The 27908-nt window shown below is 35.5% G+C and overlaps 8 protein-coding genes and 1 pseudogene across 13 annotated transcripts; 3 read left to right on the forward strand and 6 right to left on the reverse strand.

The window, feature by feature from the left end:
• Positions 1 to 3514: 3514 nt before the first annotated feature.
• LOC104788844 (pentatricopeptide repeat-containing protein At3g60980, mitochondrial-like) lies at positions 3515 to 4194 on the reverse strand. Its single transcript, XM_087452730.1, has 2 exons — positions 4130 to 4194; positions 3515 to 4061 (listed from the first exon to the last, which is right to left on the reverse strand). Exons 1-2 carry the CDS (start codon positions 4192 to 4194, stop codon positions 3515 to 3517), a joined length of 612 nt encoding a protein of 203 aa, XP_087308856.1.
• Positions 4195 to 7994: 3800 nt separating this feature from the next.
• LOC104785342 (mitogen-activated protein kinase kinase kinase 17-like) lies at positions 7995 to 8871 on the forward strand. The gene has a single exon (XM_010510533.3). The coding sequence runs from the start codon at positions 7995 to 7997 to the stop codon at positions 8838 to 8840; it is 846 nt and encodes a 281-aa protein (XP_010508835.3). The 3' UTR covers positions 8841 to 8871.
• Positions 8872 to 9360: 489 nt separating this feature from the next.
• LOC104785343 (small ribosomal subunit protein eS26y) lies at positions 9361 to 10797 on the forward strand. The gene is made up of 5 exons (XM_019245685.2): positions 9361 to 9495; positions 9604 to 9696; positions 9784 to 9868; positions 9970 to 10103; positions 10557 to 10797. Exons 1-5 carry the CDS (start codon positions 9493 to 9495, stop codon positions 10635 to 10637), a joined length of 396 nt encoding a protein of 131 aa, XP_019101230.1. The 5' UTR covers positions 9361 to 9492; the 3' UTR covers positions 10638 to 10797.
• Positions 10685 to 12018, reverse strand: LOC104788845 (mitogen-activated protein kinase kinase kinase 17-like). Its single transcript, XM_010514624.3, has one exon. The coding sequence runs from the start codon at positions 11893 to 11895 to the stop codon at positions 10957 to 10959; it is 939 nt and encodes a 312-aa protein (XP_010512926.1). The 5' UTR covers positions 11896 to 12018; the 3' UTR covers positions 10685 to 10956.
• Positions 12019 to 12481: 463 nt separating this feature from the next.
• Positions 12482 to 15164, reverse strand: LOC104785344 (tRNA A64-2'-O-ribosylphosphate transferase). 2 transcript variants are annotated; one of them, XM_010510535.3, is made up of 7 exons: positions 14599 to 15164; positions 14309 to 14454; positions 13525 to 14215; positions 13316 to 13416; positions 13124 to 13232; positions 12977 to 13036; positions 12482 to 12886 (listed from the first exon to the last, which is right to left on the reverse strand). In XM_010510535.3, the coding sequence occupies exons 1-7, from the start codon at positions 14900 to 14902 to the stop codon at positions 12717 to 12719; spliced, it is 1581 nt and encodes a 526-aa protein (XP_010508837.2). In that variant the 5' UTR covers positions 14903 to 15164; the 3' UTR covers positions 12482 to 12716. The 2 variants fall into 2 exon arrangements, with proteins under 2 accessions (XP_010508837.2, XP_087369214.1); XM_087513088.1 differs by lacking the exon at positions 14309 to 14454 and having other exon boundaries at positions 14599 to 15032.
• Positions 15165 to 15742: 578 nt separating this feature from the next.
• Positions 15743 to 16633, forward strand: LOC104785345 (mitogen-activated protein kinase kinase kinase 17-like). The gene has a single exon (XM_010510537.3). It carries the CDS (start codon positions 15743 to 15745, stop codon positions 16631 to 16633), a length of 891 nt encoding a protein of 296 aa, XP_010508839.2.
• A 478-nt stretch (positions 16634 to 17111) lies between these two features.
• LOC104785346 (mini-chromosome maintenance complex-binding protein) lies at positions 17112 to 20742 on the reverse strand. The gene is made up of 13 exons (XM_010510538.3): positions 20233 to 20742; positions 19848 to 19961; positions 19640 to 19747; positions 19402 to 19533; positions 19246 to 19287; positions 18956 to 19057; positions 18640 to 18876; positions 18437 to 18553; positions 18133 to 18335; positions 17913 to 18048; positions 17615 to 17842; positions 17438 to 17505; positions 17112 to 17361 (listed from the first exon to the last, which is right to left on the reverse strand). Exons 1-13 carry the CDS (start codon positions 20398 to 20400, stop codon positions 17247 to 17249), a joined length of 1770 nt encoding a protein of 589 aa, XP_010508840.1. The 5' UTR covers positions 20401 to 20742; the 3' UTR covers positions 17112 to 17246.
• Positions 20743 to 20745: 3 nt separating this feature from the next.
• Positions 20746 to 25031, reverse strand: LOC104785347 (potassium transporter 2). 4 transcript variants are annotated; one of them, XM_010510542.3, is made up of 10 exons: positions 24834 to 25031; positions 23854 to 23953; positions 23526 to 23760; positions 23196 to 23441; positions 23051 to 23104; positions 22699 to 22959; positions 22564 to 22616; positions 22362 to 22479; positions 22002 to 22256; positions 20746 to 21915 (listed from the first exon to the last, which is right to left on the reverse strand). In XM_010510542.3, the coding sequence occupies exons 2-10, from the start codon at positions 23896 to 23898 to the stop codon at positions 20795 to 20797; spliced, it is 2388 nt and encodes a 795-aa protein (XP_010508844.2). In that variant the 5' UTR covers positions 23899 to 23953; positions 24834 to 25031; the 3' UTR covers positions 20746 to 20794. The 4 variants fall into 4 exon arrangements, with proteins under 4 accessions (XP_010508844.2, XP_010508842.2, XP_010508841.2 ...); XM_010510540.3 differs by having other exon boundaries at positions 24569 to 24940; XM_010510539.3 differs by lacking the exon at positions 24834 to 25031 and adding an exon at positions 24228 to 24656.
• A 1670-nt stretch (positions 25032 to 26701) lies between these two features.
• On the reverse strand, positions 26702 to 27568 carry LOC104785348 (precursor of CEP15 pseudogene; annotated as a pseudogene). The gene is made up of 2 exons (XR_015558212.1): positions 27152 to 27568; positions 26702 to 27016 (listed from the first exon to the last, which is right to left on the reverse strand). The product of XR_015558212.1 is annotated as a precursor of CEP15 pseudogene (transcript).
• Between the last annotated feature and the right edge of the window lie 340 nt (positions 27569 to 27908).

Here is a 27908-nt window from a genome sequence, read left to right on the forward strand (position 1 = left end):
AATACCCCTTCATGTTGACCATTTTTAAAACTACCCCTCTTTATATACAAAATGACCAAATTACCCTTTTTGAGTGACAGCAAGAATGTACAGTCATCAAAATCGAAAATATTTTCCCGCCAAAAAAATTTCCCGCCAAAATTTTTTTTTCACGCCAAAATCGAAAATTTTTCCCGCCAAAAAAAAAAATTTCCCGCCAAAATCGAAAATTTTTCCCGCCAAAAATATTTAAATTTATACCTTTTAAAAACATTGTAAACGCTTTTAAAAAACTTTTAAAAGTGTTTACAAGGTTTTTAAGCACATTGTAAACGCTTTTAAAAACCTTGTAAATGCTTTTAAAAAGCTTGTAAATGCTTTTAAAAAGCTTGTAAATGCTTTTAAAAGGTTTTTAAACACCTTGTAAACGCTTTTAAAAACTTTTTAAAAGCATTTACAAGGTGTTTAAAAACCTTTTAAAACCATTTTAAAAATCTTATAAAAACTTTTACAAGGTTTTTAAAAACATTGTAAAAGCGTTTGCAAGATGTTTAAAAACCTTTTAAAAATCTTTAAAAACCATTTGAAAACCTTTTAAAAACCTTTTAAAACCTTTTAAAAATCTTGTAAAAGCGTTTACAAGTTGTTTAAAAAACCTTTTAAAACTCTTTAAAAAATCTTGTAAAAGCCTTTACAAGGTGTTTATAAGGCTTTTCTAAGGTAGAAACCTTATAAAACCTTTTAAAAACCTTGTAAATTTTTTTTAGCGGAAAATTTTTGGCGGGAAAATTTTTTTGTTGAAATTTTTTTCAAAAATTTTTTGACAAAAAATTTTTTGGCGGGAAAATTTTTTCGAAAAATTTTTGGCGGGAAAATATGTCGGAAATTTTTTGGCGGGAAAATTTTGTTTTTCTTTTTATTGAATAAAATAATTTTCATCTAAGGGTAAAATGGTCATTAAAAATTAAAAGAGGGCAAAAATAAAAATGACCAGAAAAGAGGGTATTTTTGAAAAGGAGTATATCAAAAGGGGCATTTTTAACAAATTCTCTTTTTAAAATATATATATATATATATATATATATATATATATATATATATATATATAAACCAATCAGAATTTTAAAAACTAAGATTTTATATCCAAGTATACAATACAATTATTTTTAATAACTAAATTCGAAAGATTTTGTTAAGATTTCAAATTATGATTCTCCTATCATCTTTATTTTATTTTATTTACAAATTGTTTAGAACTTTCATATAATACTTATTATTAATAAAATGCATATTTTTTTCTGCATATGTTGTGATTTGAATTTTTTTAAACGAAGATATATTACTCAATGTATGAAAATGTGTGTTTTAATTTCCACATTGGCGGGTTGGTAAACTAAATTTATATAGATGATAAATTAATAATTTTTATTTACTCACAATTATAATGTTAAAATTACTATTTTATATTTCACAAAATATGATGCAAATACAACAAATAAACAATATAAAACTGTAATAATACGTCAAAAATAAAATACTATAATATTCTAAAATAATTAGTATTCAAATAGACTAATAGATTTATATAACAATTAAAAATAAATATTATCTCAAACAAAATAATTCTTTTAAAAAAACAATAATTTTTATTATTATATTATAAATTTTTTAAAAAATGTTGACCCGTGTCCTAGTACTTTTTTAATCTTAATCTTAACCATATTAATTGTAATTACTGATCTAAAATATGTATATATGAATATATTTTTATTCAATACCAAACAAAAATTCTATAAATTTTAATATCAGTATTATTATTTTGGCATTATAAATTATAATTACTCGTAAGAGTTCATTAATTTTGAAAATTTGAAAAGGATGGCCCATATTTCATCAAAGTCGCCGACTAACACACAAATATCAATCAAAATTAAATAATGTCATAGTCTCGATACATGGATTTGAAATGAAATAATCCCTTACAAACATCAACAGCTAATTTACATGCATAGAGAACATCTACAAATGTATGTTAGTTGAATAATTTAGCCATGTATCTACAAATATCAATCAAAATTAAATAGTGCAGCATTAGAGAAAATTAAATTACATGAATAATTTACATAAATGACATGAAGAGTTTTACAAACTATAAATAATTTTGTCATGTCATTTATGTAAAACTCTTAATTTAGTTTTATGTTATCTCAGGTCTAATTGAATTGTATATAATTACTAAATACCTCCAAACCAAATAGGTAAGTATTATTAGTTTAATGTGTACTAAGCTTGTGCAAGACACCATCTAAAGTCATGAGCACCATCTAAAGTCATGAGCTGAAATCAATTCACGTTGCATACAAATTGATTGTAATGTCATGCAAATAATATAGATAAAAGTTTATAAAGTCGAAAACTACATAAATGCGGGATTAATTTGTTTAATAAAACCATCATCAAGATGTACGGTGAAGTGGGTCAAATTAGATCAGCTGAAAGATTTTTCAACCGGCTACAGAAAACCAGCATGGCATGTAGGGACAGAATGGTTTGGGCGTATGCCCGTAACAAGCCTAAAAAAGCTATTGCCATGTATCACAAGCTTGCAGCAGATCAAAACTTCAAACCATCTACGTACCTGTTTTTAAATATTATAATTTTAAAATTTTAAAAGTTTAAAATATTATATATATTGGAACTTTAAAAGTTTAAATATTATAATCAACAACTCATTTTAATTGGAACTCAAAAGGTATCCATAATAATATAAACTAAAATATTAATTATTTAATTATTTTAATAGAAAGGTATATATTTTAATATTATATTTTAATATCATAATATGAGCTCAAAAGGTTACAATAATTGGATTTTCTATATTAATTATGAGCTGTAAAGATAAAATATATGAAATATCAAATATGTCGAAATCATGATTTTCAGGTATGCTTTTCTTTATTTTCAACATCATGATTGGATTTTGGCTCCTCACAGTCCAACACCATGGGTGTAAGGTACAAAATGTTGTTTGGATATCAGCTTTTTGTTTACAAAGGCAAACCAAACTCTTCTTACTGCGTTTTACACGATTCCAATGTTTTGAACTAAAAACATTGCTTCTTCGGGCTTTTCAGCACAACCCAGCAAGGTTTTAAACTCCTCTGTCCCCCAAAATAGTGCAAACGACATTTCCATAACTGGCGTATATACAGAGCAAAAGAAGAATCTCAGTGTAGGCTTTTTCGTAAAAACAGTGCATATAAACCGGGACATTCATCCAAAAAGTGCTTCGGTTAAGTAATAAAATTGGTGATTTTAATAAATATGTTGATGCCTCAGATTCTTGATACACAAGTTTTCATATTGAATTATTATTAGATGTTGGTTTAATTTTTCTAAGCAAATACTGGAGTAGTAGACTATATGGTTATTGAAATATATAGCCCGACCACCTGAAACTCTCCAAAAATCAAAACTTGGGACAAAAATCAAAAAACAATACTATAATAATAGAAATCAATCTACTTGTGAAATATTAGAGGCAAGCGAGGCGAGCAAGCTGCCCTAGAAATGCATCAACCATCTTGTTTGAGAGTCGAAGAGCATCCTCGTTTCTCCCAGCTTTTAGATATGCATCGATCATCGATGTGTATGTAGAAACATCAGGACTCACCAATTCGTCTGAACACATTTCTTGAAACAAGTGCTCTGCCTCAAACAATATACCCTGCTTGTTAAGCCTTGTGATAATGTTTCTGTAGCACGTAACAACATGTGGAAACTTCAGCTTTAATGCTTTCACCTTGTGGAAAATTTGGATTGCGAGGTCAAACCGACCAATTTTGAAAAACTCGTTCACCACGATATTTAGCGTATAATGATTCACATTGTCCATCTCCTTGCTATGCAAAACCTGGTCGAATAAGGACCAAGCTTCAGTTTTCTTGCCATACTTGAGAAGAAGGGCCAAAAGTGCGTTGACAACAGTGGCTTTCGTAAGTTTGCGCAACTGCAAACGACTGTAACAATGCATAGCCTTGTCCTCCTTACCTTGCTCGAACCAATACTTCAGGTATGTGTAGCTAAAAATAGCAACAACGTCATATCCATCACCATGCACATGAGAGCTCCCCAATAGATCACCCAACACCTCATTGGCCTTTTCAAAATCCCCTTGACGCAATAGCCACTCCAACAGGGGCTGCTTGTACACATTCGCATTCCAATCCAAATTAGAAAAGCATAGTGAGGAGTCGTAGAGGTTAAGAGCGTCGTCCAAACGGCCTTGATCCACGTGGAGTTTGATGATATGATTAAATTAAAGTAACCATAGCAAGGTGTAATCTTGGAAACGCGGTAGAAATAATGGAACAGGTCCAAGGCATCTTCGTACCTCTTGGCTTCGCACATGGCGCCGATTATTGCTTGGCACGTCTGGTTGATGACGACCGTGGATTCAGCATTATGTTGGGCCGAGACGTCGCGAGACAGGCGCGCGTGCTTGGCCGCCGTGTCCACGTCTCCCAATCGGATCAGGAAATTGCGCTTGTAAAGCTAATGGTCTGTAATCTAATGAAAGATCTTTCTTGACGACGGAGGAGAAGCTACGAAAGGAAGAGAGGACGAGCCGACGACAGAGAAACATGGCGGCGGACGGCAAGTGACAATGAAATCAGAGAATATCAAGATAAATATACACTAAATATATATACTTGCAATTTCCAAAATATTTTTTTTTTTTTTTTCTATTTCTCTAAGATATTCCATAATTAAATATAATATTAACTTGTGTTATAATAAAATCCAGTTGAGAAAGAAAGCCCTGTCCAACCGAGAAAGCTTGATGCACAAGAATCAGATTGCAGAGTAAGGATGCACAAGAGTTCTTCAGGTATGCCTTAGAAGGTGACTACTAAACCTTTTTGTTTTTCGGAAAGCCATTTGTTGAACTGTTTATGATTTGCTTCTTTCACTTGAAGGTGTATATTGTGGTCCGTTAAGGTTGTTGGCATGGGAGGTAAACGTTTAAACAAAGCAAATGTTCCATGTGATTTGATCACGGGACAAGAGAAAGAGTTAAAGGAAGGGGCAACACACAAAGCTGTAACAGTTGATGAGCTACATTTATGCGGCGACCCTGCTGTCGTATCTCTTGTTGATGATATACTGAAAGTGACTGGAGATGATGTCGAGGTATATCATGTTTATTCAAGCTAGAGTACCTTTCTCTTTTCTAATTCTTTCTTATCTATATTAAAATACTGTGCTATTTAAGACCCCCTTGGTGTAATCATGACCTCTTGATTTCTTTAGTTTGTATTAAGGTTCATACATATGAGAGGCTTTCACCATTAGTCACATTTGAAGGACCTCAAATTTACGTATATATACTTTTTTGAGAACCTCAAATTTAACAACCTTCAATGGACCCATGAAATATATAAGTTTCTTAAAAAGTTCTTAATTTCATTTTTTTCAAAATTAAGAATAAGATATGTTTTAAGATACTTTCTTTAAATCCTTTGATGGCAATGCCCTAAGTGTGTCAAACTAAGTGGTGACACGTGTCATCACATGAGAGGAGCTGATTTGTACTAAGCTTGTGCAAAGCACCATCTAAATCATGAGCTGAAATTACTTCACGTTGCATGTAAATTGATAATAATATCATGAGAATAATATAGGGAGGTGTCTCTTATTGATATTTTGTTTTTTCGTGTATCGATTGCAAATGAAAATGATAAACTAAATACTGATGGCGATTGTGGATTTAATTAGCATTATGTAACTTGAACATTTTTGTTTCCTTTTTTCAGGTCGTAACTAATCAAACGAGAATTAAAGTTTTGATTTTTTTTTTTTGGTTTATCTAGGAAATTAAAGCTTTGATCTTTTTGGGTTTGTTTTGGTTTAAAAACTGGTATGTATGTAGTTACTATATTGATGAGAACAGGTGATTACACCAGTGCGATGACGTTAATCGAGGCAATGTCCTTTCAGCCATAAGATCAGATCACAATAAACTCTGTCTTAAATTTCTGCCGTACCCATTAAGAAGTTCAAAGATTCATCAACTATTTGAAGGATCAGAACATAAGATATGAAGTTCTTCCCTATCTTGTGGAAATTCCCACTGGTTGATTGGGCACTACAAAAAAATTGGTATTTTACATCATTCAATTTATATATTTACATCAGATTTAACTGATGTAAAAATAATTTACATCATCACTTTAATAAATGATTTACATTTTGTTGATGTAAATAATTTATATCGGTTAACAAAATATTTGTATCGGTTATTGTAATCGATGTTGTTATGTATCAATTGTAAAAATGATTTTAATTTTACATCAATTGATATAAGTGATGTTACTATTTAGATCAGTTATAATTAAATGATGTTAAGATTAACGTCACTTTTAATAAATGATTTAAATTATGGTATCATTTGTAATTATAGATGCTAAATATTTGTTTATCAAATATGAATAACCGATTAAATTAGTGGTAGTTTTATAGATAATTCTCAAAATTGTGCTATCTTCAATTATTGTTAATTATAATCAATGTTCAAGAAAGCGCTAGGCGTTAACTAGGCGGTGATGCAACGCCTAGCGCCTAGAACGCCTAATCGGAATTTAGACGGTTTTAGGCGGTTTAGGCGTTTACATTATAAACTATTATATATCTGATATTATATACAAAATATATATAAAATAATAAAAATATTAAATCAAAAACAGAAAAATAAATAAAAACATTATTTTAATTCATTTTAAATAACATATTAAACATTTATAATTATGTTTATAGAAGTAAACTTTAATATTATAAATTTGTGCAATTAAAATTTTAAAAATACACTAAAATGATGATACTACAATTTTAGGCGGTCAAAGCGGTCGTCTAGGCGGTGCTATAGCGCCTAGCGCCTAGACGGGGCGGAGGCGGACGCCTAGAATGCTTTTTCGAACAGTGATTATAATATATATTAAAAATCTTAAATTTCATAGATGAAAGCACGAATACATGATTCAAAATTCAATAAACTAGTTTTGTTCCTTAATTTTCTGGTACATCAATCTCGACCCTGTATCACCTTGAATCTGATGCTGAAAATCCTTTGGATGTTTTCCATCAATGGTTAATCAAATGAAAAAAAAACTGTAGGAACCATCGTAACCTTAGCCTAAAATTGTATGCCTTTGGCATCTGTTTTGCAAAGTCTTCTCTGATCTTCTTAATTAGGGTTGAGATCGAAAACTGGTGGCTCCAACTTCTTCACGGACCACACTAACGTAGACATAAATGATGTGCCTCGGCTTTAACATCCGTCGAGCATCATCCTCTTTCCCAGCCTTAACATATCCATTGATCATTGATCTAAATGTAGGAATCTCAAGGGACAAGACCAAGTCGTCTTTGTGTGACCACATTCCCTCAAACAAACCTTCTGCCTCAGTCATCATTCCAAGCTCGCATAACCTGTCGATAATGTTAGTATAACACGGAGAAAGCGAAGCTCCCAGCTTGAAATTCCCTCAAACAAAAAAGTGGGTTTGCTATTATATATAGATAAGGAAAGAAAAAAAGAAAACTAAAGATTATGTAAAAAAAAAAAAAAGCATTCAGATAGAAAAAAAAAGGAAATATTTACTTGTATTTGCCTATTTGGTGATCCAATTAAAAAACCAAAAGATAATATATAAGTTAATTCTCTAATGTTTATCAGTTTATCGATATTATTTATTTGATTATTTCCATATATATTTAAGCATGAGATAATATTAAATATTAGTTTAGTTTTAATATAGTTTAACTTAAGTTCGTAATCGGAAAAAGGAAAACTTCCTAGTTCCACTTGAAAAACGAACCAACCACACCGACCTTCTGAAACTTGTATAAATAGATCGATATCGATACAGAGTAATGATCTATCAGACTATCAGAAACACATACAAGATTAAACCCTAATTAAAGAGTATAGAATACGCAAAAGCTTTATAACTTTGATGATGGAGCAAATTTGCAGAGATGATGATTGGATCGTGGACGAGTCTTCGTTGACAATCGTCTCTATTCTTGGCCGACTTTGGGCAAAGAAGTCATCGCCTATGCATCTCAAAAACATTCTCGACAAGGAGCTCAGGATTATGCATCGTTTCCGCGATCATCCTCGCATCGTCAATGCCTCAAACACTCTTCACTTGCAAACCAAACCCTCCGAATGCTACGCGATCTATATGGAGTACGCCTCCCAAGGTAATCTCAGTGAGATGATCTACGGTTCCCGTAGGAGATCACAGCCGATACCTGAGTCATTGGTGCAACGCGCGGCTCGTATGATCCTAGAAGGACTCGTGGATCTTCATTCCCATGGTTACGTTCACTGCGACCTCAAGCCATCTAACGTTTTCGTCTTCCCTTCCACTACTACTGGAGAGCCGTGGGATCTCAAGCTTGCTGGTTTCGGTTCATCCAAGGAGCCTGATTCCGAATATGATTCCATGTACGTTGGTACGGCTAAGTACCTGCCACCAGAGTCTTTTGCGCCAAACGAAGTGATCATCCATCCAGACCTTGATATATATGCTTTAGGGTGTGTGGTTTATGAGATGTTTGGAGCTATACCTATCCCGGAACCATTCGATGATTTTTACGAGTGGATGTTGCGTGGTCGAGATATCTCTCCGGAGGCTAAAGATTTCGTGAGGCGGTGCCTTGACATTCATCCACGCAGGCCCACCGCAGCTGAGCTCTTGAACCATCCTTTCATTACACGAAGATCGATCACAGAAGAGGACAAGGACATATCTAGGTCGTTGATTCCAAGTGTCTCAAAACTTCTTTTGGCCTGATGATCCTATTCGTCCTCTCCTCTGGTGTTAACTCATAGAAAAAAGTCTGCAGATTTCAATTTACATTATGAATGATTTAAACTTTAATTTCGGTTGGTTTATTTACTTGTATCGGAAGAAAGTACTCTTCATTATTAAGTCAATTTTATTTTCTTTAATAGGTTCATCAGTGTGCATGTGCTGATCAGTTAAGCTACTCTAATATTAAAATTCAAATTCAGAGTTAGTGTATACAAAATTCAAGTCTACTCTAATATTGCTCTTTCCATTAAGTATTGACATCTTCTATTTTGTCGAGGGTACGTGTGATTTTGTTGGAAAATTTGAAAAAAGTATGTAATAGATATTTCGTTGGGGTGTTGGAAATATTTTTTTTTTTAAGAAAGAAAAGAATAACACGAAGACTCCAGAATTTACATGACACGATGAGTTGATGACAATGGGGTTTGGGGCTAGGGACCAGTGTTAAACTCAGTGAAATTATTTTTTTAAGACAAGAGAAAATAAAGCCTAAGCCCAGTATATGTATAAAGCCCATTATATTTTGAGGCCCAAGAAGTAACAATAAAAATCAAATCTGAAATTAGATGAGATGATTGATAGTAAACCCTAGAAGGCAGCAGCAGCAGACACACACAGAGAACAGCCAAAGATGGTACTACTCATCGTCTTCTTCGATCTCTCTCTTTGTTTTTGCTTTTTTTAGATTCAAAATCAAGAAAGATTCAGTATTGATGATCTTCATTGTTGTATTATGTTGTAGACTTTCAAGCGTAGGAACGGTGGAAGGAACAAGCACAACAGAGGTCACGTTAACCCAATCAGATGCTCCAACTGTGGCAAATGTTGTCCCAAGGTACTCTCTTTCACTACCTTTTGCTAAGAAGCATTCATATGTAGATTTTGATATGATCTTGTGGTGGTGAATGTAACATTGGATTAGGACAAGGCCATTAAGAGGTTCATTGTGAGGAACATTGTGGAGCAGGCTGCTATCAGAGATGTTCAGGAAGCCAGTGTCTACGATGGTATCCTAACCCTATTCATTACATTTCCCTTTAAAGTTTTGATTTTTTTTGGATTGCATTGTCCTGAGATTTGTAACTCTTGATTGAATAATGTCTTGTAGGATACACTTTACCTAAGCTGTATGCAAAGACTCAGTACTGTGTCTCTTGTGCTATCCACTCTCATGTTGTGAGAGTTCGATCCCGCACCAACCGTAGGGTTCGTACTCCTCCACCTCGTTTTGTCAGACGCAAGGTAATCCACTCTCTCTCTCTTTCCTCAACTCAATGATCCTTGATAGTTTTAAGCTTCATTTCTCAATCTTTGGTTAAGCTTACTTCATTTGTGTTAGGATCAGAAATGTTGCAACTTGTCTCTGAATACGAAGATAGTTTTTTGAAGTAAATCTTGTTATTACTAAAGACTTGTATTGTACAATGTGTAGTTGAATCTTGCATTACCAAATTTTTGTTGATGTGCGTTAAGATTATCTTAAGATTCCTGTTACCATTTGAACTATAATACTGTAGTTGTTTCAAAATAATCTTGTGGAAGATGACTGTTGAGGTGGATTAAGGATGCGACTAATACCTTCACTTAATTCTTAACAATACTGCTTTCAGTGGAGACTATTATGTTCTATCTATTTCTGTTTGAATGATTTGCTCTTCTACTAACTGAATGGTTTTTCACATTGATGATCATCAGGATGATGCTCCCAAGCCTGGACAACCAGGACAGGCCCCTCGTCCAGCTGGTCCTGGAGCTGCTGCTGCACCCCGTGTCTGAAGCCTGCAGTCAGCTTAAACTATAGTTTCAATTTTCAAAAAACTTTTGTTTTTCTTTTATGTTGGCTTCAGATTATATTGCCATGTGAATCTCCAAGTGCTCTTATTAGTAATTTTCTTGACTTCGTTATTATTATATAAAAACTTCTATTGTTTTGCAATATGCTTAAGTTATGAGCTTACTTTTACAATATTTGTGAAAAGATTCCAAAGTTTGTTGGAATTGTTTTGAGTTATGGCCTTATGGGTGAGAGAGGAAACTGAGATTAGAGAGAAATGAAGTGTTCTGAGCCTCATATGTATCAGTTTCATTTTCCTTCTCACCAGAATAACCCTTGAGGTTTTGGTATCAGTTCCTCACGTTCTCTATGCATTTTCTCCCTGGCAATCTTCCTTATGATAGAAGGAAACCTTAAGAAAGAAAGATACAATGGACGTTTTTCAGCAGCAAAAGGATAATCCAAGAGCTCATCCACGGTGGCCCTATCGGAAGTCTGCCCCGCCAAGCACCGCCTCACAAAGTCTGTGGCCTCCGGAGAGATATCTTCGTACAGCCTCCATGTGTTAGAAGAACCTCCCACATCCACTGGAACACCCCCAAACATCTTAAGAACCAAACGCCCTAGAGACCATATATCACGGGCTGGTCCGGTCAGTTTGTTCGGTCCAACGAACGTGTCCCACTCAATGGCCTCAGGCGGCATGTACTCCTCGAGGCTTCCAGGAATAAACAGGCTAGAGTCCATAGTCGGCTCTTTGGATAAACGGAAACCAGCAAGCTTGACATCCCATGGCTCACCAAGAGTGTTGGAAGGGAAGACGAGTACATTGGTCGGATTGAGGTCGCAGTGGACGTAACCTTGAGAGTGAAGAGCCTTGAGTCCTTGTAGGATCATACGAGTGGCACGTCTGACACTATCTTCAGGCAATCTCCCTCCGGCATCAGAGATCATCTTGTCGAGATTACCTAAGGAAGCATACTCCATGTAGATGTAACATAAACTCATGACTTTGGTGTGGGTCACATAGTGAAGGTGATCGCTTGAAGCTTGGACGATGAAGGGATTGTTGTGGAAACGAAGCATGATCCTGAGTTCCTTCTCGAGAGTCTTGGACTGTTTGAGAATACATGTCTTTTTGACGTATGATTTCTCCAAGTTCGAATCCTTCTTGAGAGACACAAAGCCGTCGGTACATTTGCCAAGAAGACAGACAGTCTCCAATGAAGACTCGTTTAGATCTCCGATAATCTGCTCCATAACGACACCAAGTTGCCAAGAACACAATCAGTTCCCAATGAAGACTTCTTTTGTTTAGCAAAATGTATTCACTATTTTTTGGTTAGACCTCTTAGTTTTTAGATTTTTTTAGTTATTCTTTTTAATTATATATTGTACATAACATATACATATTATATATATTGTAAAATTTAGTATGTTATCTAATAATATTTTGGTAAACTACTTTGTGTGGTTAATGATATAAATTACTTAGTTATTAAAAAATGAAAAACTAGCAAATCTAATCAAGATGAATTGATGTATTTTTAGAACTCTTTTTCTATAGATTTTTGGTTACTTTTGAGTTATCTTATCAAATGTGTTATATATATCAGTGTAATTTTAACTAATATTTTAGTAAATTACTTTTTGCACTGAATGATAGATAAAGGTTATCCAATCAATATATTTAGATTAGTAAAATGTAAACTAAATACATGTAATCAAGAAAATTTATTGATTTATGCTATATAAATCAGACAAATGTCTTATCAATACTATATATCAGTATATATTAAAAATTAATATATTGGTAAATTACTTTGTGTGCATAATGATAGATAAATGTTGTTCAATCTATATATTTAGTTATTAAAAATGTAAACTAAGCAAATCCATTAAAGAAAGTTCAATGAATTATGCTTATAGTTGATTTATACACAATGGTCTAAGAAAAAAATGTAATGAATTTAATAAGGATTATATTTTAGCAGCAATTTGCAAATCAGTGAAAAATTTACTACTACAACATTAGTGAAAATGCAAGTTTAACAGTTACAACTTTGAGGTATACTTTGTCTTCACTGGTCTGAATTTTCGAGCTGAGACGAGAGAAAACCAAAAACTTGCTTAAGATTTCCTCTAGATGGCCGAGCATTCACGGCGTATTTGCATATAAATATTAGCATCCGTCGCATTTCCATTTTTGTTATACTCTTCTCTTTAAAACATGTTCCTCCATCAAAGGCCCCTACAAAAATGATTCAAATATCTCAGCATCATGATACAATTTATACATTGCGGAACCAAAAAAACCCGAAAGAAGTACAAAATGCAGTACCTTCTTCATTGAATAATGATATCAAGATGGCCAAACAAACGCATACACTGATATCTTCCCCTGTCAATCATAGTTACAGTATGGATTAGTAGACTACCATAAAAGTTACAAGGTACAAATTATTCTTGAATACAAATACAAACTTACCATCTTGACAGCAAACTAAGAGCTTCTTCCCTGAACTCATCTTGACCTTAGCAAAGTTAACCGCGGCACGGAGATTTCTTGATATGGAAAATCTATCATATTTTGAACCCTGGAGAACATATGCACACTTTTATTAATGAATATATGTTCAAGGAGTATCATGCAAGAGTTTGGTTTGTCTTAAAGCTATACCTTCATGGGTAGATGCAAATGCTCTTCAAGATGTGATAGAGGGACTGAGATGGGATTTTGATCACAATTTAATATGCAGTCAATAGATGTCATTTTACCAGCTGCAACACAAAAGGATAAGAAGAAGATTTTGATGAGAAGCTGAAGCGATTAAGCATAGTTAATGCAAAGACAGAGACACGACATTTGAAGTAAGAAACTAAACTCACCTACTTGTGATGCCCCAACAGCAAGATTCGTTGATGCCAACCAAGACACTAAGCTTTCTTCATCAACATTCATCATCCCAACTTTAGGTTTTGGTGTACTAAGAAACATGATTTCACCACTCTTAGCGTGATCGACTCCACCATTAGATTTTGAGCACTTAACAACAACCTGTGGAGCTTCCTGACCTCTCTGTGCTCTATACACTCTATCGTTTTCAACAATCTCAGCCACTTTCTGGTTACACAAATCAGGCCCCCAATGAATCAAATCATCAACATGTGTCCAAAAAACATTCGGAGATAAACCTCTAGCCCAACTCTCTTCATCATCACCAGCTCCTGGAATATAATTCCAACTAAACTCTGAATTGGTTCTGTTTTGTACTTCACCAGAAACAGACGCTGAGACAAGTATGAGAGGTGTGAAATCCCATGAATCATGATCAGGTACTTCATTCAACCACACAACAGTTTTCTGTGAAACCCAAAGAGGCCGCAAAGGCTTTCTCAAACATGAAACTAAAGAAGCTATATCAGCTCCACTCTCATCTAACTCTCTTGTCCACTCATCCAATCTAGCCTCAATAGAAGCCCTCTCAGTATTTGAAACCCAAAGTGGTAAATGTAACGAACAATCCCATTTCTCTAACAACTTCCTTATCTTATCACCATCATGATCATCATCCAATCCCTATTCCAAAAAACAAGATTGTAAAATACAATAACAAAGGAGTTATATATATATAATGTTACTAATGCAGACAAAATGAACAATGTAACTCACTCCAACAGTGTTACATAATCTCTTCATATGATTAAAAATTGAACGGTTCAAGACACATGACCATATAGGTATCGTCTTCGACATGCTATCCGGAAATCTCTTTCCTTTCCGAGTGGAATCAATAATGATACATCCTCCTTTCTCTCCTATCCATATAACACAAGTACAATGCATAAAGTTCTAATCTTTTTCAATTGGTAATCACACAACACAAGTACAATGCATAAAGGTATATGCTTTTGATACAAAACAAAGCCTAGTTCTCAAAAGATCAATGAAAGTGATGATACCAGCGAGAAGAGGAAGATGGAGATTGAGACGAGAAGTGTTAAAAGAGAGATTGTTTGTATGACCATCGGTGGATTTGAAGTAGCAGGTGGCGTCGAATGTGGGAGAGTACCAGAGACCACAACGAAGGTTAGCAAGAAGAGGGAGCTTAGGCCATAGCTGAGAGATCTCGCGGACGAAGATGGAGTCTTGGTAGATAGATCGAAGAGCGTTGTAGAGACTGTTGTCTCGTCGTTTTATACTCCTGGCAGCTTTGTAAATACTATCTCTTGTCGTCGTCCTCTGCTCTTCCGAGTTTGCTGCCATTGTTTGTTCACCTTGGAAACTAATTAATATTGGGATTTTTGAATTGGGTTTTACGAGAAAAGGATGAGTTTTTAGAACAAATAGGAGAAGGTTAAGAGAGAACAGAGGAAGGTAGGCGCAGCAAGACGATGGAACGAACAGAGGGAGACGAGAGAGACAATGATAGGGTTTGTTTTTGTTGTTTTGTTTATTTAGAGACGATTTTGTCAAATACAAAAGATTTAGGGGGTGAAAAGGAAAATATACTAAATTAACAACATTCTTTTTTTTTCCTCAAAGTTGTGAAGTTAACATATTTATAAGAAATTAACATATTTTAACATATTCCTCAAACTAGTAATTAACATATTTTACTAGTTTTATTATAAGAAATTAAAATTGATATAATCATCTAGAAATCGATTAAAACAATAGAGAAAACTTGAAAATATGAAAAAGGAAACTTAGAACAAAAATATATGTTTCTCATCTTGAAGCCATAAATTCTGAGTAGTTTAGTTTGGTGAATATTGGTTTTTATAAGCATATATAATTGTATAATATATATTTTGATAAAAAGTATTTATTTTGTTCCTCGACTGTTAACTAAATAGTTTATTTCAATATTGGATAATATTAACATTAATTTGATATAGTTTAACATAATTCCGTAATTGGAAAAGGAAAACATGATCCTAGTTCCAATTGAAAAACGAACCAAACCCAATTGGAAAAGGAAAACATGATCCTTCTTAAACTTATATAAATAGATAGATATCGATAAAGACTGGTCATCTCTCAGAAACACATACAAGATTAAACCCTAATTAAAGAGAATACGTAAAAGCTTTAACTTTGATGATGGAGCAAATTTGCAGAGATGATGAATGGATCGTCGACGAGTCTTCCTTGACAACCGTCTCTTTTCTTGGCCGAGGTAACTTCGGGTGTGTCGTCTCTCTCGAGGAGGACTCCAACTCCAAACTTTGGGCGAAGAAGTCATCGCCTATGCATCTCAAAAACATTCTCGACAAGGAACTCAGGATCATGCATCGTTTCCGTGATCATCCTCGCATCGTCAACGCCTCAACAACTATGAACTTACAAACCAAACGCTACGAATGCTACACGATCTATACGGAGTACGCCTCCCAAGGTAATCTCAATGAACTGATATACGGTTCCCCCAGAAGATCACAGCCGATACCTGAGTCTTTGGTCCAACGCGCGGCTCGTATGATCCTAGAAGGACTCGTGGCTCTACACTCCCATGGTTACGTTCACTGCAACCTCAAGCCATCCAACGTTTTCGTCTTCCCTTCCACTACAACTGGAGAGCCGTGGGATCTCAAGCTTGCTGGTTTCGGTTCATCCAAGGAGCCTGATTCCGAATATGATTCCATGTCCTTTGGTACGGCGGCTAAGTACCTGCCACCAGAGTCTTTTGCGCCAAACGAAGTGATCATCCATCCGGACCTTGATATATATGCTTTAGGGTGTGTGGTTTATGAGATGTTTGGAGCTATACCTATCCCGGAACCATTCGATGAATTTTACGAGTGGATCTTGCGTGGTCGAGATATCTCTTCGGAGGCTAGAGATTTCTTGAGGCTGTGCCGTGACATTCATCCAAGCAGGCCCACCGCGGCTGACCTCTTGAACCATCCTTTCATTACAAGAAGACTTGAATTGCCAACCACTGAAGAGGACAAGGAGATATCTAGCTCGTTGCTTCCAAGTGAGCTCTTTTGACCTGATCTTAGGTCTTCTTCTTCTTGTGTAAACTCCAGAAAAAAAAAAAGACTTGATAGTGGATATTGCTATGGCAAAAGCCTAGCCGAGATGTACCAAGGATCGGTTTGACCTTGGGAACTCGTTAAATCGTGTGTGTCTTCGTTCTTTCAATTCAAACAAACGAGAGTCGTGAGAGAAGTGAGATGACTTCCATCGAAAGCAAAGTCTTCTGATATATGATTATGAGGTCGATTCTACACCAAGACTTCCATGTTCCATCTGGTAATTTCAGTTTTACATATGTAGGAGAAGAAAGGATCTTATCTTATTTAAGAATCTTCTTCAATTAGGATAATTGCTTAAGTTTGTTTATTTTCTTGCCTTTATTTTCTTGCTTTGCACGCAAACGTTCCTTCCTTAGTTTTTCTCTCTGGTACTACTTTTCACTACTTTTCACTATAAGTATTCAATACTTCATGTTCCAGTTTTGGTAATATTAAAGTTCAAAACATGACTCTCTCAAATAAATAGATAGGAAACGATCGTTCTTCTTAAATCATATAACTTAGTTGAAGATTACATAATCCAAACAACCTCGAAACCATAATCTATCTTCTCAGATTCGGCGGTTTTACTTGAGCCTCTCCTTTCTAAGTCTTTCTAGTTCCAGCACCATTTGCCAGTGTTCGAGTGAAAGCGTAGTCTCACCATAACTCACAGACATCATGCGAGCCATTGTCAACAACCTGCACAACCAGATAAACAAATTGAAAGTGTATATAATTGATGAGTTGAGAATAAATCCTAAGGAAACTTTAGTACCTGCTCAAGTCTTGGCTGCCTAAACTACGATCTGTTTGTCTTGCTGCAACCAAATCATTCTCCACCACCTGCAATGATATTTTGCAGAAGATAATTGAACTTCAGACAAAAGTTTGAAAACAATGGTATCTATAGAAACACCAGGTTCTAACATTAAGACCATTGATATATAAATACCTGTTGTAACTCTTGCCCAATAGAGTGAGATAACGATTTGCAAGTAGCTAAGTAGCACCTCCAAGCGTCTGCTGTTTCTGGTGTAATGACTTCCAATGAGTTCACTTGGGCAGGTTGAAAAGGTAGAACCAAATCGGCAGGCATTATGTTCGACTTTCCCTCAGAGAAGATGAGCATTTGAACATCAGTGGCCATTTCCATTTTATAATATTGGAAATCATATTCCACCTGAAATAGCAGAAGATTCCATGTTCATATTTGAATATGATTAAACTGAATAAGAACATCATTGCTTTACCTTCTGACATTCCAAGAGGTTTTTAAGCAGATTTGCATTCTCAACTCCAACAGAGTTCAAGGTGCCTGGTTGCAACTCTGTTTCGTCCAATATCAAGTGCGTACCATCAGCAATTTGTAGAACTCCAGGCATCAATCTGAAGCATAAAAACAATATACTTGAAGGTTTCTCGGATAAGAATGATCCAAACCACATTAAGATCGTAGAGATGGATTCTTACCTGTTGATTCCATAGTCTTTCTTGGGACCGAAAGAGGCAGTGTTCAGATACTCAATAGTAAGTGGTATAGATTGTGTGAATGGTAGGAGGTTTTTGAGGGCATTACTGAGCTGGGTACCAAAGATAGACATGCTTTCTTTATTAAGGTGTATAAGATTAAGTGAAAGCTTCCCAACAGCAACGTTATCGACTCTTCCATGCACCTGTAAAAGAGGAAAACATGTGAGTGTACAATACTAAAAGGTATTAGCCAGAATTAGGTGAGAAGAAAAAACAAGTGATCCATGTTAATCTGAATTATTACCTTCGACAAAAGATGCAATAATAGGAACTGTGCGGCAATGTGATCATCCCCGAGTAGACCGGTAAGGTACTTCATCAAACTCTCTCTTATCTCTTTGAATACTTGGGGAGATTTGGGCTGCCAAATAGATTAAGTAACATGAGATTCAAAAAACAAACGCCAGGACAAGAATAGGTACGAGAGCTGAGTCAATGGGTTCTTACCTCTGTAAATAACGAAGAACCATGCAGGAAATGTTGTGTTTCAAGCTTCCTGTGGATAAGACAATGGAGGCGTGGAACCTTTCGAGAGGGCATCTGAACTGATTCAGCTTCAGAAAGGTCGTCAGAGATTTCATCAAGTGAATCCGTATCCATCATAACATTTGGATCGAAGGTCAACACTCCAAGAAATTCAACCACATCATTTAGCTTCAATTCTGACTCTGGAGAATCATACATCTGTGTGGCCGCATAAGAATATTGTCAACAACTAATCTTTGCAGCTAAGGTATATACATGTTAACAGCCATATAATTACCTTCACAAGACAAGGTAGAGAGTCTGTATTTGTAGCTGGCGGAAGACCAGAACTTTGTGGAACCTGAGATTCTGAAGTTGATGGTGTAGCTTCCCCCACTTTCTGATATACAAAAAATCCAACATAATCAGAAATATTTAATCATCAATAATCTCAATGTCTCATGATTCTTGTCAGTAACAGTAAGGAAAAGTTTTATATTCTATGGGGTTTCCGCTTCTTGACTGTCGCTTCTCGTGTTATAATCATAGATACATTGCATACAGACTAGAGAGACTAGAGATCCTTACCATTTTCTTGAAAGGAGAGCCATTAATCCCAGCTTCTAAGGTCTGCAAAGTTTATGATGGCATGCATAAGTTATTATCCACAAATTCCAACAGATATTGCGACAGTACAATCAGTATCATAAAAATAAAGCCAGCATGAGAAACTAAGTTACTTACATTGGACTCCATGGAATCAGTCATTTCTTCATCCACCCTCACACGCTTTTCCCTGTTTTGGCCAGTTAGATCCAAAAACCGGTTCCTCAGCTCTTGAGAAGAACATTCAGTCCATTGGTTTTGTCCTGGGACCTAAAATATTGCAATCAATCAAGTGTTATTATTATGTTGAAACATCCACGAAAGCCAAAACAACAACAACAACAAAAACAAAGATCCAGCATTAGAGAAAACATACAGGAACACAGTAGAGTAAGCGACGCTCCCAAACTTGCATATCGGTGGGAGAACCCTCAGGAAACTGTGAGACATCACTGAACTTATTTGTTCTCCATGTTGAACCATCCTTCACACGATATTAAAAAAAAAAAACAGTTATTGACAAATAAAGATTCAACGCTTCTTTACTAGAAACCATCAAAAGCCAAGTGAATATTAATGCATACCTTGCAAGCACCAGCATAGAATTCATTTCCAAGCATGTCCTGTATCATTCCACGAAACCTAACAAGTGTATTGGGCTGCAACCACTTGATACTTGATGAATCAAGTATTGGAACCTACAATAGACCCAAAAATATCTCAGAACAGATCCTTTAATACCCCCAAAGTCACCAATCTCAATCTGTGGATAGACTAATAAAACCTAAAGGAAGCTGATTTAGTTAGAAACAGCACCAAATTACATGAAAAAATCAACCTTTTTTATGCTAAACACGAATTGGGAAGTATTGAATCAAAACCCAAAACCCAATTTTGCCCTAAACCCCAAAAATCAAATAAAAGAAGCGAATTCGTAAACAGAGTGTGATTTAAGAGAAAAAGAGGAACCTGGGAGAGAGCAGATTCATCGGAGAAGTAGGGAAGGAACAGATCGGCGACTCCCCAGTCTTTTCCGACAGACGAAGCCGGATCGTAGCCTGAAGACAGAGCATTTGCGAAGGAGAATCGTACAGCTCCTAGAGGGTTCGTCAGACAATCGTACGCTGGTCCTCCCATATCTCTCTGAATCGGTGAGTGAGGGATTACAGAAGAAAAAAATCGAGTCTTTTTTTGCTCAGAGTGGCGGCAATGCGAAGTCTATTATTAGTTGGGCCTTTCCCGCCATATCTGTTAGGTTTTTCCCGCCATGATCCATGCCCATTCTCCAACTACCCAACGCACCGTTTTGTAACCCCTCCCTCTCTATACGCTACCGTTTTGTGAGGAGCTTATTGATAAGATAAGAGAGACAATGGATAATGTATAATGCCCTAATACGGATAAATTTTGACCATCTTGGTCTTTAGATTTGACAAACACAGAGATGGATCTAAAAGAAAGAAACAAAGCTAACGTCACGAATTTACAACAGAGGAATTAGGTTTTTATATATATGTATTTTTAAAGTAGTTCAGACAACATAAACCATGCCAACTTCTAAAAGAGAAACGGGCGGGACCTTAAGCGCCACGTCAGGTCCTCTACAGTTCCTGCTCAAGAAATTATAACCGAAATTAACCGCTAATCTCTTCATCACCGATGACCCTTGTTTGGCTTTCACATGTGAGTGTCCCAGTATAAACGCTGTTCCGGCTTCTTGCGCCGCCAACAGATCCCTCAGCTCACTTCTCAGCTCTGCATCTGCTTCTGCAGACGCTGACGATCCTTCATCTTCGTAACTGTCTTCTGGTAAAGCAAATCTCACCCTTCTTATGGTGGTGGTTGGCACTGCTTCTGCCATTTCTATTACGTCTTCCATGCTTTCTACTGTTGAGAATCCTATCGAGACGCTCTCTGGTTGGAGGTTGTCTTCTATCTCGTAAGCCACGGTTCCGATCACTGCTAGTATTGACTCGCTCGAGGATTCGTTGGACTGGACTGATCGGGCGGTGTCGTCATCTTGTTGTTGTGTTCTTTTGTGCCAGTCGTAACGGATGAAGTCCGCAAGCTTGCTTACCAGCTCTGTTTCGAATGAGTCCACGTCTTGATGGACATCGCGGTATCCGTACCGAACGATGCAGCGGTAAGAGCGGTGGTCAACTGGACCTACTCGGCCCACGAGGTATCTCTCAGCAGGTGGAACGAATGGGACTGGGACAGATTTCACACAGACAAAGACGAGGACACGGTGGAAAGCAGGGAGGTTGGTGACAAACCGGGAGAAATTGGCGGGGATTCCAGAGGTTAGATCCGTGAAGACTAAACCGATACCTGGAACTCGGGTGATTCCGAGGCTTGGACCTAATGCAAGAAGCCAGTCAAGAGAGACTTTATTCTGGAGATCAAACTCGTATTTCTTGATGGTGGTGTAATGCCAAACGAACATGATGATCATGAAAAATAAGGATAAGAGGATTGGAAGCCAAGCGCCTTCACGGAATTTGGTAAGTGAAGCTGAGAAGTAGAGAAGCTCTATTGATCCGAAAAAGAGAAGGAACGCGAGGGCTAGAATCGGAGGCTTGTGCCAGCAAAGAACAATGACCAATGAGGTAAGACACGTCGTCACTAGCATAACCGCCATTACAGCCAAACCTGAAACCAACCACAAAGGAACAAAAAACTGTAATCTCAAAGTCAAAAAAATCCAACATTTTTGAGCTGATGAAAGAGTCTCATACCTGATGCATTTCCCAGGTGTTTGACATCTCTAAACCCGATAGTAACAGCAATGCAGAGAACCATGAGCATCCAGTTTATCTCCGGTATATAAATCTGACCATGAATCTTATCGGAGGTGTGAATAACTTTGACTCGAGGGAAGCATCCAAGAGACTGGCTTTGGTTTATAATTGAGAAAGTCCCGCTGATGATCGCTTGGCTTCCCACAACAGAAGCAAGAATCGCTACCGCAAGCACAGGCCAGTGCAAACATTCTATTCAAAACCAAGAATTGAAATAAACAAAAAGTTCAGATTACGTTTCCAATGGTCAACACCAGATAAATTTTCAAGTTCTTTCAAGTAACGAAAACTACTGACTTGGCACAGAGACGTAAAAGCCAATTGCATGAGCAGAATGGTGATGCCTGGATAAGTAAGCAGCTTGCCCCATGTATGCTAATATAAGAGCCGGATAAACGAGGAAGGTAAATGCAATCTACAGCAAATAAAACAAAGCTTTGTTGAAATCCGTGGGGATATAAAACAATAAGTAAAGCATCCAAGCTAATTAGAAACATACCTGAATTGCTGCGTAATTGAAGTGACCAAGATCAGCAAACATGGCCTCAGCACCTAAAACAAAAGACTTAAAGAGTTAGATTACTGGCATCTTTATGGCGACATTAACAATGTAGGTTACTTCCTTATAACTCACCAGTTATGCACAGCAAGATTCCACCTAGAGACATCCATCCACTTACTCTCGTCTTTCTCAAGAACATGAACATGTAAGTAGGAGAAAGAGCTTTGTAGATATGAGGATTCCACTGTATTATATTGTACAAGCCAATACCGCTTATGCAGAGCAACCAAGTCAGGACAATAGGCGCGAAAACAAACCCAACACGATGTGTCCCAAAATGCTGTAGCGAGAAAAGACAGACTAATATGAAGCAGGTTATAGGAATCACAGCATCTGCACGTTTTGATCAACAAAAGGAAGCCATCATTCATCAGAACTCAAGCAGCGAGAACTAACATTAAACCAGTCTTCTTTGTGTACTTACATTGGTGGTGTTCTTTAGACATATTCAGCTCAAGACCTGACACTGCAGAGAAAACTACACACAACAACAAGAAAATATTAGAAAACTCTTTGAAACCAACTATTAGACACTAAGATGTCATCCACACACAGAGAAGCAAACATACCAGAAATAGCTGGAGTGAGAAGTCCATCTCCAATAACCATACAAGTCCCAAGAAGAACAAGAAGCAACAAAGCAGTGTGTAACCACTTGTGCTTCTCCAGATATCTCTTAACACACGAATCATGGTTCTTCTCCGGTGGATGCTCAAGCTTATAAGTGGACAGTGCCTCATCAGAAACTTGTCGGTTAGGGAGGAGGCTAACTTTGACATGACGGCAGATCAATGAGTACAAAGCAAAAGTTCCACCTGAGAAAGTTGCAAACAAAATTTCAGTTTTCATCCCATTCTGGTCTGAGTAATAAGAGAGTATCATCTTTTCCCAGTCATCACCTTCTCCGTTATCATCAGCTCGGAGGACAATGAAGACATACTTAAGCAAAGGAACCAAAGTAAGAGTCCAGAAAACAAAAGACATAACACCGTAGATCTCTTCATTAGTCTCAGAATGTTGAATGTCTTCAGCAAAAGTGCTCTTAAAGACATAAAGCGGAGAGATACTCAAATCACCGTAGACAACACCAAGACTCTGATAAGCAAGAAGCAAAACCGACCTCCATGATTCCTTCTGCAATAATAATTACATCAATTCCAATCTTAAAAAAAAGCTCCAAAATTGAACAAATCTAATAAGATTAGAAAGAAAAAAGAAGAAACAAACCTTAGCAGAACGAGAACCACAACATTTCCCGAGATTGAGATCCATGGTTTCAACTCTAAAAACCTTCACAAACTACCTAACAAGCTACAAGACGAAGAACCTGGAGAAAAAAAGGAGAGAGATTTATAAATCTAAACTCAAGCTAAAAAAAAGAGAGAAATTGGGTAAAAAAATTTGGCAGAAGGAAATGAAAAGTCATGACGAAAACAGTGAATACGACAACTCAACTATTGTTTCCCAAATTAAGCAGAGAAGAAAGAAAACAAAGTAGGCCACATTCACGCACATGCCATTCATTCACGCCATTATAGATAAAACCCAGATCAAAAAAAATACAAGAACTCAAGAACCCTAGAAAGTAGAGAGTAACCCACCAAAAAGATAAGATTTTTTCAAAATAGGGAAGAAAATGAATTGACTTGCAAAAGTGTGAAGCTTTTATTTAGCCATAAATGGAGATTTCTCAATTCTCAATTATTAGCTTTTCTTTCTTTTTTTATATTGTTTGCCCATATTATTGTGTCACACACACAAGGCCAACTGTGTTTTTATTCATTTTTATTAAATGTGAAAAAATTTCTGGGTGGGTGAGAGTAGGGGGTAACGTGAATCGAAAGAGATGATCTGCTTATCATTGAATTAAAAGATAGACGAAGACAAAAGAAAGATAGACGAAGAAGAAGAAGAAGAAGATAAGAAGAACCCATAGGCTTACCATAGCCTCCACCCACATACACATGCTTGCTTTTGCTATACCCCAAAAAAAAAAAAAAACACAACCTTTATTTTATTTGATTTCTCCTTCTTTCTTTAACCATTATTTTCGTCGCGTTTTCTCGGGAGCAAACGTGGCGAGAATATTTTTTTACAGGTGAAGAGACAGAAACACGTGAGTGCTCCTCCCCGACAGTTACATCTTCAAAAGAAAAAGAAAAAAGAAAAAAAGCTAATTTTTATTTATTTATAATTAATTTACTTACCAACAGAATTTGCGCCATTGATGATGGTGCTTTGTAGTACTATATATTAGCTCTCAGCCTCAAAATCTGGTCATCGCCAGACCACAGCAAAATAACGAAACTGTTTCTTCTTTCTTCAGTTTTTGGCTTTTTAATATAACAGTAACAAGAAACATAAACGGCTTTTTAAAAAAGGTATACTTAACGCGTATTGGTGGTAAGTGGTAACAAAACAAAAAAATACAAATAAATAAATATTTGTTTCCATAAATAGTCACTAGCATTTATTTAAAATAATTAAATTTCCTTTTTCTATTTTTTTATAATTAAATTACCTTTAGATTTCTTTTAAGTGATGGTAGATTCCCCATGTATGTATGTCAAGATTTTTTTTCCCTAATTAAAAAAGACAAACTACTACTATAGATAACAAATAATAAATGAAAAAAAATATCAGGATTTTTTAAATATACATATATATATATATATATATATATTTATTTATTTACGTTAGGAAAAAAAATTCAATTATTTAATACTTTTTATATCATAATTTTCGACACAAATATAAAAATAAAATTTGAAGTGATTGATTGGTGTTCTTTTTTCTATTCCCTTCTATTATGCTTCTTTCTCTTTCACTCTTCTTTTAGGTGTCGTGGAACTTCATTTTCAACCTTTTTATACATTAGTATTATTTTGCTTGCTACTTGAAAGATGAAAGTGAGATTTGTTATCTTTCTCCTCCCACTTTACCATTATTGTAGTCGAAAACAATTATAAAAACCGGATCGGAATCAAATTCCAAAAAAAAAAAATCGATTCAGCTTGCTCTTCACAATATAATCTTTAGTATAAATTATAGTATAATTCAAAGCATCGAGTAGACTGGTCGGTGGATTCAATGCATGTATAAAAGGGACATGTTATCAAATCACATAATGTATTAATACTAATACTATATATATATATATATGCATGCGTTGCATGACGACAAAGACAAACCACACTTACATTTGGTATTTCAAAGTAAACACAGAAAATGTATTTTCTATATGATTTTAAAGATTATATACGTGATTTGGGCTCAATGCGTGTCTTTTTCAGTTTTGGTGTGTATGTATCAGTCAAAATGTGAACGATATTTTTTTGTGCTCTTGATATGAGTCTCTTTGGTCATCAAGATTTTGCTTCGAACACTGTTTTATGTGTCTATTTTAGTGAATAGTAAGTTCGGCATGTTTTACGCAAGTTATTTTCTTGAGTGCCAAAAAAACAAACACAGGTTTCAGGATATTAATGATCGCTTGATTCTTAAAATAGAACTATCATTTAAATATAGTGGGGACAAATAAATTTCGTTCAAGTTTTAAACAAACTGAGCTTATTAGGCTTTCTTAACCTTTAACCAATTGTCGGACCACGCTTATTAGGCTTTCTTAACCTATAACCAATTGATGCATGATAGATTAGTGGTGGTAAGTACAGTTTTCTTTGAAGATAATTGTGTTTCTTGGTCGTTGGAGATGGGATTGTGTGTTTACTCATTAACTTACGTATGCTAAATTGTTAATTATATTCCGAATCTATAGAGATAAATTAGGGCGTAAATCCGAACTTTCTTGAAGTTTTAGCCAATAAAAAAAATGCATTTATGTATGTTCATACTTATAAGTTATAACACACAATAACATGTCCCATGTGCACGATAAATACCTTTTTCAGGCTTTGTTAACGGCCGTTAAGGAAAAATTTGTATAGTTCTCGTTGTTATTATAATTTATAATTACAACTTGCATTGGTGAATGGTCGAAGACTGTATAACCGACAGAATGTTCCTTTTGTTACCAAAACTGGCGGAATGTTTTTGTGTTTTCTTTATCATATAATTTTTATTTCTTAATATTTTTGGAAACATGAAACTATATATATAAACAAAACATACAAGATTCTCAGGTATTAGTTAAATATCCCACTAACAAAATAAATCTTACATATATTTTGATTATGGACCTTGTTGTTATATTATTGTGGTTAGATTACTTTTTTTTCTTGTTTATAAAAGAAAATTACTCTTTAGTACGTTCTTAATAACATGTAACATTTTTACAACGGACAAATGCATATCTACATTCATATGAAGCTCTCCCATCAACACGAGGAACTGAGACAATTCAATGGTAAAAAAGGGAACCATTATTTTTCTGAACAAAAAAAAGACAGAATGAATTAAAATCAAAATATCAAAAATGAGGAAAAAGCAACGTATAAAAACAACATGTGATGTATGTATAAATATATAACACAGAATGTGTATTTATTGTGTGTGTAAAATATACCCATGACATGTATCAGTGGCCAATACCGGGGCTTGGGACATCACCTTGCCTTCTATAGATATCATCATAATCAGGCACTGGTGGTGATGGTAATGATGATCCTTCATCATAATAGTCACTTGAATCATCAACTTCCAAGTTTGTAACCATCAACTTCCTGATCTTCATCACTTCCGAGAAGTCTCCGCCATGAAATGCCTCCGGCTCCGATCTAGTAGTGGCTCTCATACTCATACTCAACCCAAGAATCGAAGGGATTCCGGAGATAAGTAAGAACGAGAGTAATAAAGATGGAAACTTAATCTTCCTTGCTTCCATTCTACTATCTTTAAGAAAGGTGATCAAAACAAGAGATTTTTTTTCTTTCTTTAGGGTCAAGAAGAGATTAGAGTGTTGTTGTATATATAATAGAGATCATACACATATATATAAACAACTATATAAGAAAAGAAACATTGCATTATTAAATTTGGAGGGCCAACTTTGTTGAAATTGGCAAACAATGGTCATGATGGATTTTATAACATGGCAACTTCTTACTTTTTTCTTTTCTTTGATTTCTTTATGTTATCATTTTTTTTTATTTATCGTAATGATCCATCATTGCATGCTTTGTTCTATGACAAGTCGTATATATAGCAGGAAAAATTAATTAAAATTTAAAAATTTGGTGGTTAAAATCAAAATCTAAGTAAGAAACTTTACAAAAGATGCATTGACCACAAAGTTTTATTGTTGGGGAAAACATTAGAGACGT

This window comes from Camelina sativa, chromosome 5 (assembly GCF_030686135.1).
Source record: "Camelina sativa cultivar CO46 ecotype springtype chromosome 5, ASM3068613v1".
Taxonomy (NCBI): Eukaryota; Viridiplantae; Streptophyta; class Magnoliopsida; order Brassicales; family Brassicaceae; genus Camelina; species Camelina sativa.

What these genes read in the sequence shown, in the direction of transcription:
- LOC104788844 (XM_087452730.1), bottom strand. Translation starts at nt 4,194, where the DNA reads ATGTGTACAAGCAGCCCCTGTTGGAGTGGCTATTGCGTCAAGGGGATT. An exon ending in ATTTTGAAAAGGCCAATGAG is followed by an intron (nt 4,062 to 4,129) that starts GTGTTGGGTGAT and finishes TGCTATTTTTAG; the next exon opens with CTACACATACCTGAAGTATT.
- LOC104785342 (XM_010510533.3), top strand. Translation starts at nt 7,995, where the DNA reads ATGATGGAGCAAATTTGCAGAGATGATGATTGGATCGTGGACGAGTCT.
- LOC104785343 (XM_019245685.2), top strand. An exon ending in GGAAGCCAGTGTCTACGATG is followed by an intron (nt 9,869 to 9,969) that starts GTATCCTAACCC and finishes AATGTCTTGTAG; the next exon opens with GATACACTTTACCTAAGCTG. An exon ending in CTCGTTTTGTCAGACGCAAG is followed by an intron (nt 10,104 to 10,556) that starts GTAATCCACTCT and finishes GATGATCATCAG; the next exon opens with GATGATGCTCCCAAGCCTGG.
- LOC104788845 (XM_010514624.3), bottom strand. Translation starts at nt 11,895, where the DNA reads ATGGAGCAGATTATCGGAGATCTAAACGAGTCTTCATTGGAGACTGTC.
- LOC104785344 (XM_010510535.3), bottom strand. Translation starts at nt 14,902, where the DNA reads ATGGCAGCAAACTCGGAAGAGCAGAGGACGACGACAAGAGATAGTATT. An exon ending in ATTTGCATCTACCCATGAAG is followed by an intron (nt 13,233 to 13,315) that starts GTATAGCTTTAA and finishes TATGTTCTCCAG; the next exon opens with GGTTCAAAATATGATAGATT. An exon ending in ATCATTATTCAATGAAGAAG is followed by an intron (nt 12,887 to 12,976) that starts GTACTGCATTTT and finishes TCATTTTTGTAG; the next exon opens with GGGCCTTTGATGGAGGAACA.
- LOC104785345 (XM_010510537.3), top strand. Translation starts at nt 15,743, where the DNA reads ATGGAGCAAATTTGCAGAGATGATGAATGGATCGTCGACGAGTCTTCC.
- LOC104785346 (XM_010510538.3), bottom strand. Translation starts at nt 20,400, where the DNA reads ATGGGAGGACCAGCGTACGATTGTCTGACGAACCCTCTAGGAGCTGTA. An exon ending in ATGAATCTGCTCTCTCCCAG is followed by an intron (nt 19,962 to 20,232) that starts GTTCCTCTTTTT and finishes GGTCTATTGTAG; the next exon opens with GTTCCAATACTTGATTCATC. An exon ending in GGCAGCCAAGACTTGAGCAG is followed by an intron (nt 17,362 to 17,437) that starts GTACTAAAGTTT and finishes CTGGTTGTGCAG; the next exon opens with GTTGTTGACAATGGCTCGCA.
- LOC104785347 (XM_010510542.3), bottom strand. Translation starts at nt 23,898, where the DNA reads ATGGATCTCAATCTCGGGAAATGTTGTGGTTCTCGTTCTGCTAAG. An exon ending in AATCTTGCTGTGCATAACTG is followed by an intron (nt 22,617 to 22,698) that starts GTGAGTTATAAG and finishes CTTTTGTTTTAG; the next exon opens with GTGCTGAGGCCATGTTTGCT. An exon ending in TCAATTACGCAGCAATTCAG is followed by an intron (nt 22,480 to 22,563) that starts GTATGTTTCTAA and finishes TATTTGCTGTAG; the next exon opens with ATTGCATTTACCTTCCTCGT.